General features: G+C 35.8%; 1 protein-coding gene and 1 long non-coding RNA gene across 2 annotated transcripts in view; one reads left to right on the top strand and one right to left on the bottom strand.

Annotated features, from left to right (window-relative positions):
* LOC123692649 (collagen alpha-5(IV) chain-like) overlaps window positions 1-14,947 on the top strand; it is a 53,935-nt gene extending 38,988 nt beyond the window's left edge. Inside the window, exons 35-53 of the mRNA XM_045637419.1 lie at window positions 35-139; window positions 335-484; window positions 1,086-1,190; window positions 1,386-1,535; window positions 2,141-2,245; window positions 2,438-2,587; window positions 3,134-3,292; window positions 3,484-3,633; window positions 4,241-4,345; window positions 4,537-4,686; window positions 5,979-6,083; window positions 6,275-6,424; window positions 7,029-7,133; window positions 7,329-7,496; window positions 9,154-9,231; window positions 9,432-9,518; window positions 9,947-10,129; window positions 10,297-10,374; window positions 14,213-14,947. Coding sequence (XP_045493375.1) covers window positions 35-139; window positions 335-484; window positions 1,086-1,190; window positions 1,386-1,535; window positions 2,141-2,245; window positions 2,438-2,587; window positions 3,134-3,292; window positions 3,484-3,633; window positions 4,241-4,345; window positions 4,537-4,686; window positions 5,979-6,083; window positions 6,275-6,424; window positions 7,029-7,133; window positions 7,329-7,496; window positions 9,154-9,231; window positions 9,432-9,518; window positions 9,947-10,129; window positions 10,297-10,374; window positions 14,213-14,787 — 2,858 coding nt within the window. The 3' untranslated portion in view covers window positions 14,788-14,947. The remainder of the gene's footprint in view (window positions 1-34; window positions 140-334; window positions 485-1,085; window positions 1,191-1,385; window positions 1,536-2,140; window positions 2,246-2,437; window positions 2,588-3,133; window positions 3,293-3,483; window positions 3,634-4,240; window positions 4,346-4,536; window positions 4,687-5,978; window positions 6,084-6,274; window positions 6,425-7,028; window positions 7,134-7,328; window positions 7,497-9,153; window positions 9,232-9,431; window positions 9,519-9,946; window positions 10,130-10,296; window positions 10,375-14,212) is intronic.
* On the bottom strand, window positions 10,620-11,643 carry LOC123692280. The gene is made up of 2 exons (XR_006751512.1): window positions 11,556-11,643; window positions 10,620-11,252 (listed from the first exon to the last, which is right to left on the bottom strand). It is a non-coding gene; the product is annotated as an uncharacterized LOC123692280 (long non-coding RNA).
* Window positions 14,948-17,485: the final 2,538 nt, after the last annotated feature.

Raw genomic sequence — 17,485 nt, 5'->3', positions numbered from 1 at the left:
CATAGATGTCCATTAAACAAAATATTTTACACAGGACAACCAGGTCAAGCCGGAACTCCAGGCTTACCAGGAACTCCAGGAACTGCAGGTACTCCAGGTAGCCCAGGCGTGACAGGCCCAAGCGGTGGTTACTATCCAGGTAATTTCAATAAACTTTTCAACCGTGACATATTGTAACGTGACCACGTACTTAGTAATAAAAAATCATTAATTAATTTTAAAACAAAATGACAGGTTTGATTACTTTTTCGCGCAAGAGTTTTCCGCATTCTCTATTTTCATATACTTTATGATTTTTTAGCATTATAATAATGCTCTGTGACATTTTTTTCAGGTGGTGGTTATAATCCAGGAAGTTCAGGATCTCCTGGAAGTCCTGGCGGACCAGGTGGGCCAGGCGGACCCGGTGGTCCTGGCGGATCTAGTGGACCAGGAGGCCCTAATAGACCAAATGGACCTAATGGCAACTACCCAGGCACTATCGGTTAGTAGTTCTTTTATTACATGTTAAATTACATTCAGTACTGACTCATACCCGTCAAACGGCCTCTTTTAAACTTTTCCAAATATTTTTGTAACTGCGATTCTAAACTCTATTGATATCAAGATAAAATATATTTTACTAAATAATTCATAAATTGACATGCTTAGACTAAAACGGTGAATCCCCTATTTTTCCGTACATACGAGAAAAATAATTATTACTTAATTTCATTCCTTTCTTGATTAAAAATACTTTATAGTACTCACAGAAGACAGAGAAATAAAGTAAAATAAAAACATTGACTACTATAATATGTATTTCATTGGGAGAGACACTTTAAGCAAATCAAATTTACATATAACACATAATTATTGTCAACTAGTGGTCCGCCCCGGCTTCGCCCGTGGAATTTATTTACGTTTTCTCTCTATATGAACCATCCTCGTACTTCAAGGAATATTTTATAACAAGAATTATTGATATCGGTCCAGCTGTTCACGTGTGATGCCGTGACCATGGGAAAAGGGATTCATTTTTATATATATAGAAATTATACTAACCATTAACCATAGATGTCCATTAAACAAAATATTTTACACAGGACAACCAGGTCAAGCCGGAACTCCAGGCTTACCAGGAACTCCAGGAACTGCAGGTACTCCAGGTAGCCCAGGCGTGACAGGCCCAAGCGGTGGTTACTATCCAGGTAATTTCAATAAACTTTTCAACCGTGACATATTGTAACGTGACCACGTACTTAGTAATAAAAAATCATTAATTAATTTTAAAACAAAATGACAGGTTTGATTACTTTTTCGCGCAAGAGTTTTCCGCATTCTCTATTTTCATATACTTTATGATTTTTTAGCATTATAATAATGCTCTGTGACATTTTTTTCAGGTGGTGGTTATAATCCAGGAAGTTCAGGATCTCCTGGAAGTCCTGGCGGACCAGGTGGGCCAGGCGGACCCGGTGGTCCTGGCGGATCTAGTGGACCAGGAGGCCCTAATAGACCAAATGGACCTAATGGCAACTACCCAGGCACTATCGGTTAGTAGTTCTTTTATTACATGTTAAATTACATTCAGTACTGACTCATACCCGTCAAACGGTCTCTTTTAAACTTTTCCAAATATTATTGTTACTGTGATTCTTAACACTATTGATATCAAGATAAAACATTTTACTAAATAATTCATAAATTGACATGCTAAGACTAAAATGGTGAATCCCCTATTTTTCCGTACATACGAGAAAAATAATTATTACTTAATTTCATTCCTTTGTTGATTAAAAATACTTTATAGTACTCACAGAAGACAGAGAAATAAAGTAAAATAAAAACATTGACTACTATAATATATGTATTTCATTAGGAGAGACACTTTAAGCAAACCAAATTTACATATAACACATAATTATTGTCAACTAGCGGTCCGCCCCGGCTTTGCCCGTGAAATTTATTTACGTTTTCTCTCTATAAAAACCATCCTCGTACTCCAAGGAATATTTTATAATCAGAGTTATCGAAATCGGTCCAGCTGTTCACACGTGATGCCGTGACCAAGGGAAAAAGGGATTCATTTTTATATAATATATATAAATTATACTAACCATTAACCATAGATGTCCATTAAACAAGATATTTTACACAGGACAACCAGGTCAAGCCGGAACTCCAGGCTTACCAGGAACTCCAGGAACTGCAGGTACTCCAGGTAGCCCAGGCGTGACAGGCCCAAGTGGTGGTTACTATCCAGGTAATTTCAATAAACTTTTTAACCGTGACATATTGTAACGCGACCACGTATTAATAAAAAAATCATTAATTAATTTTTATACAAAATGGCAGGTTTGATTACTTTTACGCGCAAGAGTTTTCCGCATTCTCTATTTTCAGATACACTATGATTTTTTAGCATTATAATAATGGTCTGTGACATTTTTTTCAGGTGGTGGTTATAATCCAGGAAGTTCAGGATCTCCTGGAAGTCCTGGTGGACCAGGTGGGCCAGGCGGACCCGGTGGTCCTGGCGGATCTAGTGGACCAGGAGGCCCTAATAGACCAAATGGACCTAATGGCAACTACCCAGGTACTATCGGTTAGTAGTTCTTTTATTACATGTTAAATTACATTCAGTACTGACTCATACCCGTCAAACGGTCTCTTTAAAACTTTTCCAAATATTATTGTTACTGTGATTCTTAACACTATTGATATCAAGATAAAACATTTTACTAAATAAATCATAAATTGACATGCTAAGACTAAAATGGTGAATCCCCTATTTTTCCGTACATACGAGAAAAATAATTATTAGTTATTTTCATTCCTTTGTTGATTAAAAATACTTTATAGTACTCACAGAAGACAGAGAAATAAAATAAAATAAAAACATTGATTACTATAATATGTATTTCATTAGGAGAGACACTTTAAGCAAACCAAATTTACATATAACACATAATTATTGTCAACTAGCGGTCCGCCCCGGCTTTGCCCGTGAAATTTATTTACATTTTCTCTCTATAAAAACCATCCTCGTACTCCAAGGAATATTTTATAATAAGAGTTATCGAAATTGGTCCAGCTGTTCACGCGTGATGCCGTGACCAAGAGAAAAAGGGATTCATTTTTATATATATAGAAATTATACTAACCATTAACCATAGATATCCATTAAAAAAAATATTTTACACAGGACAACCAGGTCAAGCCGGAACTCCAGGCTTACCAGGAACTCCAGGAACTGCAGGTACTCCAGGTAGCCCAGGCGTGACAGGCCCAAGCGGTGGTTACTATCCAGGTAATTTCAATAAACTTTTCAACCGTGACATATTGTAATACGACCACGTATTAATAAAAAATCATGAATTAATTTTAATACAAAATGGCAGGTTTGATTACTTTTACGCGCAAGAGTTTTCCGCATTCTTTATTTTCATATACACTATGATTTTTTAGCATTATAATAATGCTCTGTGACATTTTTTTCAGGTGGTGGTTATAATCCAGGAAGTTCAGGATCTCCTGGAAGTCCTGGTGGACCAGGTGGGCCAGGCGGACCCGGTGGTCCTGGCGGATCTAGTGGACCAGGAGGCCCTAATAGACCAAATGGACCTAATGGCAACTACCCAGGCGCTATCGGTTAGTAGTTCTTTTATTACATGTTTATTATTAAATTACATTCAGTACTGACTCATACCCGTCAAACGGTCTCTTTTAAACTTTTCCAAATATTTTTGTAACTGTGATTCTAAACTCTATTGATATCAAGATAAAACATTTTACTAAATAATTCATAAATTGACATGCTAAGACTAAAACGGTGAATCCCCTATTTTTCCGTACATACGAGAAATATAATTATTAGTTAATTTCATTCCTTTGTTGATTAAAAATACTTTATAGTACTCACAGAAGACAGAGAAATAAAGTAAAATAAAAACATTGATTACTATAATATGTATTTCATTAGGAGAGACACTTTAAGCAAACCAAATTTACATATAACACATAATTATTGTCAACTAGCGGTCCGCCCCGGCTTTGCCCGTGAAATTTATTTACGTTTTCTCTCTATAAAAACCATCCTCGTACTCCAAGGAATATTTTATAATAAGAGTTATCGAAATCGGTCCAGCTGTTCACGCGTGATGCCGTGACCAAGGGAAAAAGGGATTCATTTTTATATATATAGAAATTATACTAACCATTAACCATAGATGTCCATTAAACAAGATATTTTACACAGGACAACCAGGTCAAGCCGGAACTCCAGGCTTACCAGGAACTCCAGGAACTGCAGGTACTCCAGGTAGCCCAGGCGTGACAGGCCCAAGCGGTGGTTACTATCCAGGTAATTTCAATAAACTTTTCAACCGTGACATATTGTAATACGACCACGTATTAATAAAAAATCATGAATTAATTTTAATACAAAATGGCAGGTTTGATTACTTTTACGCGCAAGAGTTTTCCGCATTCTTTATTTTCATATACACTATGATTTTTTAGCATTATAATAATGCTCTGTGACATTTTTTTCAGGTGGTGGTTATAATCCAGGAAGTTCAGGATCTCCTGGAAGTCCTGGTGGACCAGGTGGGCCAGGCGGACCCGGTGGTCCTGGCGGATCTAGTGGACCAGGAGGCCCTAATAGACCAAATGGACCTAATGGCAACTACCCAGGCACTATCGGTTAGTAGTTCTTTTATTACATGTTAAATTACATTCAGTACTGACTCATACCCGTCAAACGGTCTCTTTTAAACTTTTCCAAATATTTTTGTAACTGTGATTCTAAACTCTATTGATATCAAGATAAAACATTTTACTAAATAATTCATAAATTGACATGCTAAGACTAAAACGGTGAATCCCCTATTTTTCCGTACATACGAGAAAAATAATTATTAGTTAATTTCATTCCTTTATTGATTAAAAATACTTTATAATACTCACAGAAGACAGAGAAATAAAGTAAAATAAAAACATTGACTACTATAATATGTATTTCATTGGGAGAGACACTTTAAGCAAACCAAAGGAGAACACCCAAGCTCGATACAAAATTAACCCAGTCCCGAAGCAATAGGAACTTATCTCAGTTTTTTGTATATTTTATGTAGAGTATTTTTTGATATGTGTGATGCCAGCAGGAAGTGAATATTTTTTTATCAAGATTATAATAGCGTAAATCATTTTTATTCACATTTATATTTCAATGTGCCACAGCTTATTTAAGCTTTTATAGGTGCCATTGTTCATAAAGTTTTTGTATTTGTGTGTTTTTATTGTTCCAAATTAAAATTTTTGAATGTCAAGTAATACTTCGTCTAAGAATTCCGCAGGATGCTGTATTTCCTCCATATTATAGCGGGCCCGGCCAAGATAATATAAAATGCTTATGACGTGTGCGCAACTCCCAAGTGTCCTGCGGCCGTGTATGCACGAACAATAACATTGTTTTATGGCATTTCGTCCTTGTTCTTCGCTATCGTACAAAATATTCGTGTAATAAGTTTTACTTGCACATGCCTTGATTGGATTCTACATCTTATTAACGTTTGCGTTTGCAAAAATAGCAATTTTTTTAATTTTTGACTGGCAATATCAAATGGAAGGCCACTACCTGCGGGCATCACACATATCAATAAATACTCTACATAAAATACACAAAAAACTGAGATAAGTTCCTTTTGCGTCGGGACTGGGGCTTTTTTGGGTGTTCGTCTTTACATATAACACATAATTATTGTCAACTAGCGGTCCGCCCCGGCTTCGCCCGTGGAATTTATTTACGTTTTCTCTCTATAATAACCATCCTCGTACTCCAAGGAATATTTTATCAAAAGAGTTATCGAAATCGGTCCAGCTGTTCACGCGTGATGCCATGACCAAAGGAAATAGGGATTCATTTTTATATAATTATATAGAAATTATACTAACCATTAACCATAGATGTCCATTAAACAAAATATTTTACACAGGACAACCAGGTCAAGCCGGAACTCCAGGCTTACCAGGAACTCCAGGAACTGCAGGTACTCCAGGTAGCCCAGGCGTGACAGGCCCAAGCGGTGGTTACTATCCAGGTAATTTCAATAAACTTTTCAACCGTGACATATTGTAATACGACCACGTATTAATAAAAAATCATTAATTAATTTTAATACAAAATGGCAGGTTTGATTACTTTTACGCGCAAGAGTTTTCCGCATTCTCTATTTTCATATACACAATGATTATTTAGCATTATTATAATGCTCTGTGACACCTTTTTCAGGTGGTGGTTATAATCCAGGAAGTTCAGGATCTCCTGGAAGTCCTGGCGGACCAGGTGGGCCAGGCGGACCCGGTGGTCCTGGCGGATCTAGTGGACCAGGAGGCCCTAATAGACCAAATGGACCTAATGGCAACTACCCAGGCACTATCGGTTAGTAGTTCTTTTATTACATGTTAAATCACATTCAGTACCTACTGACTCATACCCGTCAAACGGTCTCTTTTAAACTTTTCCAAATATTTTTTACTGTGATTCTTTACTCTATTGATATCAAGGTACAATATTTTACTAAATAATTCATAAATTGACATGCTAAGACTCAAATGGTAAATCCCCTATTTTTCCCAACATACGAGAAAAATAAATATTCGTAATTTCATTCCTTTGTTGATTAAAAATACTTTATTGCACTAACAGAAGACAGAGAAATAAAGTAAAATAAAAACATTGACTACTATAATATGTATTTCATTGGGAGAGACACTTTAAGCAAACCAAATTTACATATAACACATAATTATTGTCAAATAGCGGTCCGCCCCGGCTTCGCCCGTGGAATTTATTTACGTTTTCTTTCTACATGAACCATCCTCGTACTTCAAGAAATATTTTATAAAAAGAGTTATCGAAATCGGTCCAGCTGTTCACGCGTGTTGCCGTGATCAAGGGAAATAGGGATTCATTTTTATATATAGAGAAATTGTACTAACCATTTAGCATAGCTGATGTCCATTAAGCAAAATATTTTACACAGGACAACCAGGTCAATCCGGAGCTCCTGGTTTACCAGGAACTCCAGGAACTGCAGGTACTCCAGGTAGCCCAGGCGTGACAGGCCCAAGCGATGGTTACTATCCAGGTAATTTCAATAAACTTTTCAACCGTAACATATTGTAATACGTCCATGTATTATTCAAAATTTATTCCTTAATGTTAATTTAAAATGGCAGGTTTGATTATTATTATTACGCGCAAGAGTGTTCCGCATTCTCTGTTTTCATATAAACAATAAATATTTCAGCATTATAATAATGCTCTGTGACATCTTTTTCAGGTGGTGGTTATAATCCAGGAAATTCAGGATCTCCTGGAAGTCCTGGGGGACCAGGTGGGCCAGGTGGATCCGGTGGGCCAGGTGGATCCGGTGGTCCTGGTGGATCTAGTGGACCAGGAGGCCCTAATAGACCAAATGGACCTAATGGCAACTACCCAGGCACTAACGGTTAGTAGTTCTTTTATTACATGTTAAATTACATTCAGTACCGACTCATACGTGTCATACGGTCTCTTGATTGAAAAAAGAAATAAACCGGCCAAGTGCGAGTCAGACTCGCGCACCAAGGTCTTCTAACAATCCCTTTTTTAAGGTTCCGAATCTCAAAAGAAAAAAACGGAACCCTTAAGTTGTCCGTCTGTCTGTCTGTCTGTCAGCACCCTTTTTCTCAGGAACGCGTGGATGCATCAAGCTGAAACTTATATCCAATACTCCTGTCTACGGTACCTTGATGATGTGGAAAAGTAAAACGTATAAGCCAACTTAACAATATCAATTTAATAAAATAATGTAAGCATTCATGAGTAAAAGAAGAAGAAGAAAAAACGTTTATTTAATGGGACATACAAACTGATATAGTATTAAATTACAGTTATAATTAGAAAACAGTACTTACATGGTATAAAAAATACACATTGAAGTGTGAAGTCTAAAAGGGTTGAAAGTTTTAAGGAACTCAAGGCACGGACGGTTCTGCACATGTTCTCCAGATTTATGGAGCATTTGAGTGCCATTAAAACCAAAAATATCTTCAACAAAAAGGTCGTGTTCCATCGTTACAATATTGTATTGATTGAAAAATGTTTCGTATTGGTTGAGATGGTTATTAATCATCGCAATTGATAGCGCGCGGTGTGTCCCTTAGCTTATATGATAGCTCGTAGGTTTGCACGTTGTTCTATTGAAGTTAAAAAAACCCTATTTCGTGCGTATTGTACATCTTTCTACACGTGCAGCCTATGGGCAAGTCATACTCGACATTCTTACAGCTCGCTCCGTGTTCAATATAATAACGCGTTCCGGGTGTTAATGGGGCTGCCCCGTTATTGCAGCGCATCAGGGATGTTTGCAGAAGCTCGTATAGATTGTTTTTACGCTACAATGCGAAAGAGATGCACATCCCTGGTGCGCCGTGTGCGGGACAGCCCCAATGTAATCATGCGCTGTATAGCGAGTCGGCTCGACTGCTGGTATGTAAACCACTGCTGCAAACTGTCTGCTTCCTTGATAGCTTTGTAGCGGTGGAGTGCATTTCTAGCAGTCATAATAAATTGTAATTAATTGTAATAAATTGTATAATAAATAGTATTCTTACTAACATAATTTTTAAGTTATTAATTGTTATTAACAAATTGAGTCCTAGTTACTTGAATAAATGAATATATTATTATTATATTATTAGACACATAAAACTGAAAGAATAGAATAAATTCGATCGCTCTGGCGGGTCACGGGATAGCGGATGCTAAAACTCTGGCTGAGTCTGGTCAAGCATCCGCCCCGGATCGGCGTGAAACGATGCGGGATCGAGTCCCGCCTCGTGATCAAATTTTTTTCTATTCTTTTATAAATTTATACATACTTCTATAAAATAATATGTAACTCATACAAATAATCTTCTTAATATATATAAATCTCGTGTCACAATGTTTGTCCTCAATGGACTTCTAAACCCCTTTGCGATTATAATAAAATTCGCAAATCATGTGCAGTTCGATCCAACTTGAGAGATAGGATAGTTTTTATGAAAAAAACGTAAACATGTAGGTAGCACGGGCGAAGCCGGGGCGAACCGCTAATATTCTATATTTTATTTCATTTACAGGACAACCAGGAAAGCCAGGCACTTCAGGGTCACCTGGAGGTAATACCGGTGGTGGCGCACATTACCCAATCAATACAGGTAATCGAACGCTAATAGCAATATATTGTAATCGTGCATTGAACTGACACAGAATGTAATAATGTAGTCGTTATTTCGAAACATTCTTTAAATTATATCATTTGTCTATATCTGTCTTTTTAGTACATATTTTTGAAAGCTAAAAGAAAACCGAAGTACCTAATGAAAGAATATTTTTAATATAATGTTTGGTTCCACAGGTGCTCCGGGTGGCCCAGGTGGTCTAGGCGGCCCAGGAGGAGCAGGAGGTCCAACTGGTCCTAGCGGAGGCGGTTACTACCCTCCAGGTATATTATGCATAACTGGGTTATTTTTAAACGTTATGAAATATTACTGTATCCACTTCATTCGCGTACTCTTTCGTATTCTGCATTTCGTTTTTTATAATACTTTACTTGTCGACATTAATAAAAATGTTATGTTTTAGGCGGCAGCAATTATCCAGTCACACCAGGTGGTCCAGGAGCTCCAGGAGCTCCAGGTGGACCAGGTGGACCTGGAGGTCAAGGCGGCTCAGGAGTGACGGGTCCAAGTGGTCCTGTAGGCGGCAGCGGTAATAGCATAGAATAATATGAAATCAAAAGCATAACTGCGTTATTATTCAACGTTAATAAATATTACTGTATCCACTACTTTCACGTACTCTTTCGTATTCTGCATAACGTTTTTTTATAATAATTTACTTGTCGACATTAATAATAATGTTATGTTTTAGGCGGCAGCAATTATCCTGTCACACCAGGTGGACCAGGAGCTCCAGGAGGTCCAGGTGGACCAGGTGGACCTGGAGGTCCAGGCAGCTCAGGCGTGGCAGGTCCAAGTGGTCCTGTAGGCGGCAGCGGTAATAAGCCGGAACAACCTGGCCAACCAGGCTTGCCAGGTGCACCAGGAACTCAAGGCACGGACGGTTCTCCAGATTTTTTATATTTTTTTCACATCATACGATGTTTTTCCGTTCCATTAGTTGTGATAAGCACAAAAACATATTTCTACAAAATAGTATCTACCTCATCCATCATATTATATAATATATGTACACTATAATTATTATTTTATCATTTACAGGACAACAAGGAAAGCCAGACACTGCAGGGTCACCCGGAGGTCCTACCGGTGGTGGCGCACATTACCCAGGCAATACAGGTAATCGACCGCTAATGACAATATCTTGAAATCGTGTATTATAAATACAAACAAAATGTACTATAATAATTGTAGTCGTTATTTCGAAATATTCTTTAAATTATACTTACCGTAAAATGGGGTGAATAGAAACGATTTCAACTTTTGAATCGAAATTTCAGTATGGTTTTAGCAAATTCCGAAGGTAGCAGTAATTGAGTCTTGTGAGTTAAAGTGTATTAAACTGTTTTCAATGAAAAACTAACTTAATTTCCTCGTCATTTATTTAATAAATCACAATATGTGCATGTTTTCTATTTACCCGCGATATGGGTGAATGGAGACGAAAAGGGGGTCAATAGAAAAAAATGCCAGGGTTGTCAAAATTTATTTATGTAGGTACTTAGTACATATACCTACAAATTATTTAATAAAGTAAGTACCATCAACTTTAAAAAAACAGAACAGGGATAGTTAATTATATTATGAACAATGCAAAAACAATTAGGGCAAATCACCCATACAAAAAAAAAACTTTTTATAAACATAAGTGGATTTTACTGAAAAATTATGTTTAGTCTGTCAGTTAGATTATCAAAACATAGTGTAACAACGTATTTTTATTTTGTCACAAATAAAAATGAGGATGATACAACAACAAGACTTCGAATGATGTCACATGATAGTACACTTTTAGTATAAAGAGATTTCACAATCCCATAAAACTTGACGCTGGTTAAAGCGCATTAAAATCCAGAACCTCTACCATGTCATTACGATAGACTTAATTATACACATCGACCACGTTTGGCGCTCTCATTGGTTGAGAGTTCAAACTTGGAGCGGGCCATAAGCCTCCAGGTTCAGGTTTATAAATGCGCGGCATTGTCCAAAGTAATCTAAACAAAAAAATAAACATTTATTTTCAATACGAATGAAAATATACACATAAACTAACTATTACAAAAAAAGTATCAGGTATAATTTTGCGTAACAGCCCTAGCGATGTCATTTTCAATCACCCCATTTGCATTACTTTTCACCCCTAAAGCGTTTCTATTTAGCCTTTACTCGTTTCTATTAGCCCCATACTTGGATTCTATTGACCCCACAGACGACTTCTTTTCACCCCAAAATATTTCTTAATTCGAATGAATTCAGTTTTAGACACTTTTTTCAAAAACTATAAAACTCTGATTTACCCTCTTATGTTTCAACAACAGGAAAATAATAACACTGCACGGAGGTACCGTATTGATCACTAATTGTAATGACAACAATAAAAAAAATTAACTGCGTTAAAAACAACCGACTTCAAAAACGGAAAAGTAAAAAATAAAAAAGATTTGATATTATTAATTACTACATATTATTTAGATGTGCTATTTATTAAATAGGTTTGATGTCGGTGCACGGGCTTAATACTAAGTGCTTAGTGTTTGGCACCGACTTCAAACCTATTTAATAAATAGCACATCTAAATAATATGTAGTAATTAATAATATCAAATCTTTTTTATTTTTTACTTTTCCGTTTTTGAAGTCGGTTGTTTTTAACGCAGTTAATTTTATTTAATACTTTTTAGTGTAATTTTCAACACGAATCAAACGAGCCCAAACTCGATAAAGTTGAGTCAACATATTACTGAGTTCCTATTGCCACCTTCCGATTCCATCATCAAATCAGCTCTATGTCATGATAATGTTTCATCGCTATCCAATTTACATACGTATACAAAATTTCAGCTCAATCGGTTACCGGGAAGTGAATCAAAGTTACTTGCTACATTCCAATTAAGTCATCGAGTACAGACAAAAATGCTCATAAAATAAAAACTACTGGGCCTAGCCGAATAAAATTTTTATGGGATCAATTCGACACCATCCCGCATCGAACAAAAAAAGAATCACGTAAATCGGTTCAGAAACCTCGGAGTAATCGGTGTACATACATAAAAAAAAAAAAAAAAAAAATATATACCGGCCGAATTGATAACCTCCTCCTTTTTTTTGAAGTCGGTTAAAAATAGAAATATTCTTTCGTCACAAAATCAGAGCCGTTGTGTTGATCACTTTGACACATAATTTTTCGCATTTAATGCCTCCTCCACACTACTCGCGAAGTTCCTCGGCGAAGTACTCGGCCGAAGTTGACTGAAGTCCGCGGTGCTACACTACACACTCGTTCAACTTCGCGAGGAGCGCATACGTTCATATTCAGAACGAACTTCAGGTAACTTCGTGCCCTTTGACTCGGGCGCAAAAACCGACAACAAACGGAAGTCGGCCGAGGCGAGGTAAAGTTGGACGAAGTAAGCCGAAGTGCCTCTCTACGTTATTCTATTTGTCTAACCTCGTTCAACTTCGCGAGTAGTGTGGAGGAGGCATATGAGGAACTTCACTCATATTTTGTCTATTGTCATCATACAGCCAGTGTTGAACTATCGAAAAAATACAAAAGTTCCTGTTTTAACTAATCAGTGTTGGCACACTAACGCACGGAAATAAATGTCGTTTTTTTTTCTATTCTCCCCCTTGAATTCTATTCACCCCATTTTACGGTATCATTTGTTAACTGTCTTTTTAGTATGATTTAAGCTAAGTTTAATAGAATCATTGTATAAGACTATAGGCTATTTATTTCACGATCTTAAAATATGTAAAATATGCAAAGTTTGTAAAAATTGACAAAGAAGATTGTTTTTTTTTTATTCAGCCATCAATTTATTTAAAAATTACTTTATTTAACTGATAATAATTATTACATTCGAAGTGTGCATGTCCATACTTACTGTCTTTAAGTACCTACCTGTCTGTATTTTGATAACTAAACTAAAAAATTAAAAATTATCAGAATCAGATATCCATTTTTTTTAGTAACTATATATTAAAGAAAATTATTTAACAAGTCAATAACTGCGTTAAAAACAACCGACTTCAAACTTGCACTTGCAACATTTACAAATACAGACAAAAATGCTCATAAAATAAAAACTACTGGGCCTATCCGAATAAAATTTTTATGGGACCAATTCGACACCATCCCGCATCGAACAAAAAAAGAATCACGTAAATCGGTTTAGAAACCTCGGTGTAATCGGTGTACATACATAAAAAAAAAAACATACCGGCCGAATTGATAACCTCCTCCTTTTTTTTGAAGTCTGTTAAAAATGGTTTATACTCTCTTTTTCTTTTCAACAAACGGATAATTTGATTAGGTCTTAAATCTAACGCATTCAGCACACACACATAAAAAGTATCTTTTTATTTGTATTTTTAGGTTGATAGTTATTTATTTTTTGTTCATTTTTAAGTTTTATCTAATAAAATAAAGCATAAATAATAATATTTAAATTACAATATTTATTCCTAAAACATTAATAAATCGACATTTCATTTACATCCATGTCTAATTTTGTTTGTTTCTTAATATTTTGTATTGCTGCTTACAATACATGCCATGAGTCTAGTGTGGTCATCTTGGTTCAAATATTGTATACTCTATTTGCTGTGTTAACAGCCTTATTGCCATAAGTTCAACGAGATTGTATGCTTGATTTTTTGAATAAACATGTTTTACTTTTTTTTACTTTTACTTGACCGTGACCGCCTCCTTGGTACAGTGGTTGACGCGTGAGCGTAGAACCGAGGGGTCCTGGATTCGATTCCCAGTGGAGACGAAAAAAAATGTCTCGGTCTGGCAGGACACAAAAGGCTGAACACCTACTTGTCTCTCAAAAGAAATTCGATCAGTGAAACAGCTGTATAATGCATCTGCCCCTTACCCCACTAGGGGACATGGGACTTCACTTCACTTCTTTTTACTTTTACTTTACATTGTTATTTAATTATTACAGGTGGTGATTCAATAGGTGCACCTTCAGGAACAGGAGTACAACCTCCAGTTTATCCGCCGGGAGGACATTACATGCCCCCATTTCCGATCTACGTAATTCCATATCCACTGCCAATCGTCCCAAGTCCAGGCTCATGTCCATGCTATCTCCTGAATCCAGGCAATAACAGCAGTAGTACAGCTGTCTCCCAAGGTCAAATGGCAAATCAGAATCAGTACTATTCACCATATGGTATTATAGGTTTCCTACCAGTAGTTTTTGTTCCAAGCTGTCCAGGGGGCACAACTGATATGCAAACAGCGCAACAAAATTTCCCTAATGCAGTACCTGTATCTTATAATTGCGCCCAGTGCCAAGCGAACAGAGACATCTATAGATTCTTGGGCAGATTCGGCGGAGGACGCAGTGTAAATTTGACAGACTTAAAAGAAATTAAGTCGCTACCAGAACTAGAAAGCTTATTAATGAATGAAATTAAAGTTCCCAAAAAGAATCTTCGCCGAATTGCTGTACATGCACGCGCTCTTAATGGCGAAAAAGATGAAAAGAAGATTGTATTAAATACGAAAATTTAAATAGATATAATTATTGTAAGTAGATTAATAAGGGATAAGAGGTAAAAATTTTGGAACTGGCCGATTTGTACTTGGACGGTTTCGAAATTTCCTAGTTGAGTAAATTCTGATATGTTGATGAAAATTACATATATTATGTACAAAAATATATATATATATAGATGTACCCAATGTTAGAGATTTTATAAATATGAATTACTCAACTTTTATGAATAATTTAAAGTGTCATTTGATGTGTACCTATAATGTAAAGTTATATGAAGTCTAAAAATAGTGTAAAATAAACTAATATCAAAAATATATAGACTTTCTTTATTTAACCTCAATTTACATCTAACTACCTAGTACCTACCTACTTTAAGTATAAACCACATTTTCAATAAGAAGGAAAAGACTTATAAAATAAAAATAAAAATCTTTTCTACGTCTTAAATATTGTTTTAGGAGGAAAAAAGTAAATAATATAAAGCAATGTTAAATTAGGTGATAATTTAACATTTCTTTATTTTATTTATTTTTTATTTAACACGCTTTTATTAGCTTCACCTGTATGTTTGTATGTAACCGACTTCTTTCGACTCGATTTTGACCCACTTAAAACCGACGAATTTTATTCAAATTTTGTACACTTATCAAGGTCCGGTGACAATATAATAATATCATAATATTTTATCCTATTATTCTGATAAGGATCGCCAGGATCAGCTTAAAACATATGTTTGTAAGTATGTAACCAATTTTCCTTTTGTTTCGATTTTGGCCCATTTTAAACCTAAGGATTTAAAATTTTGTATACTTAGTTATCAAAACCCAGTTACAATACAATAAATTCACGAATATATCTTATTATCCTGAATCCTGATAAGGATGACCAGTAATTTATATTTTCTTACGTAAAATACGACTTACGACTTCTTTACCCACGATTTCAACGCACTTTAACCCGACTATATCCGTATATAGGTATCTATATACGTATATAGTCGGATATAAAACGCTATTAAAACCCTTATTTGTATATACAAATAAGGGTTTTAATAGGGTTTTCGTCGACAACTCCCAGACGGCTAATTTTGTTTCCGATATCTCCAACATGACGTATCGTTTTATTTTAGGTAATGTGTACGAAAGCCTTATAATAATATTAATACCTTCCTCGTGTACCTACCTTTCTATCTATTAAAACAAACCGCATTAAAATCCGTTGCGTAGTTTTGAAGATCTAAGCATATAATATAGGAACAAAAGGCAGCGGGAAGCGCCTTTGTTTCATAATAGGTATGTAATGAAAGTGATGGTGTGAAATAATGCTTGAAAGTTATATGTAAACGTTGTAAAAACGGTTCATACCACTTGCGCTTTGAGTAATTATTGCTAATCTTAAAAACTTTAAAGAAGAATCTGCGTTTGCTGCTTCATCACTTTTATTATGTATTTACTGGACAAGTAAATAATCTTGGGCGCGGCGGAATCACGGGCGGAAATCTAGTAAAGACAATAAGAACAATAAAAATATCACAATGTGTGAAAAAAATAACTTAGTAGGTACCTACTTACCTAGTTATTCAAAGACTAAGCTCAACAGAAATGTTTAAGTAAATAACCTTGTCCTTATGTGTCTATGCAACGAAGCGTGAGAAAATAACACGCAAGAGTAATGTTTAATGATTTCCCTATTAAAATTCTGCCATTATTCCTGTAAATTAAGTTCATGCAGGAAGGTTTTTTGGTTGTATTTGTCGTGCTTTCCCGTCTGCAAACGTCTATAACGTCCCATACTGACCGTACCCTCGGCGTGTCCCGGCCTGGCCTGCCGCTTGTTGACTGACATTCATACACTACAGATAACAGAGTGCATGGCTGTGTGTGCAGCCGCTATGGTTTTATTCAATGGTGAACATTAATTAATGAACCAATAAAAGGCCCATAGTAGAGGTCGCGACAGACACCATCGGGGCGCGCCACATTCACGCCTCTAAATTTTACAAGTCCCGATGAATCGAACGATAGAGAACGAGCTAGCTGTAGGAAGGTACCTCATCCATAAGTGCAGTTTTAACATGCACTTAACATAGCGCAAGATATTGTTTTTTATTTATATAGGTAACTATTTACCTAGTTTCAACGAAATTAGTTACCATCATCTTACTTAAATGTAGTTAGGTACTTAGAATATTTTTTTTAAAAGAAACTAACCTGCCTCCCAATGGTCACAACTGGGCAAAATTTGAATTGGACCAACCGGAAGGAGCCATTCAAATAAATTAAAAAAACGCAAGCATAATAATTAAAATACTAGGTAAGTTAAAATATCTATTGTTCATAAGTATGTATTTAAACGATAAATATCTCACTATCTAAGGCTCTTAACCCTAGATAGGTTCTCTTATAAATATAATAATCTATATTAGTATTTTTTATCATTTTTGTATGTCTATCTGTCTGTTTACTCCTGCTAACCTTCCGCTCTGGAAAGGCTGGACCGTTTTTGACGGTTTTGACTTATTATTCTGGTGTTAAAAAAACTCACTTATGCGGGTAAACCGCGGGACGCATCTAGAATTCAGTAGCTATTTTATAAAAGTTAAAAATAGTCTATATTTTATAATTTATATATAACTAATGATCAATTAGGGCAATTATTTTACAAATTATAAACATTTTTTGTGAGGATTGCAAAATGATCCCCACGCGCTCA

Source organism: Colias croceus, chromosome 6, assembly GCF_905220415.1.
Source record: "Colias croceus chromosome 6, ilColCroc2.1".
Classification (NCBI taxonomy): domain Eukaryota; kingdom Metazoa; phylum Arthropoda; class Insecta; order Lepidoptera; family Pieridae; genus Colias; species Colias croceus.
Note: the sequence above shows the minus strand (reverse complement) of the source record. Positions and strands in the feature narration are given on the sequence as shown.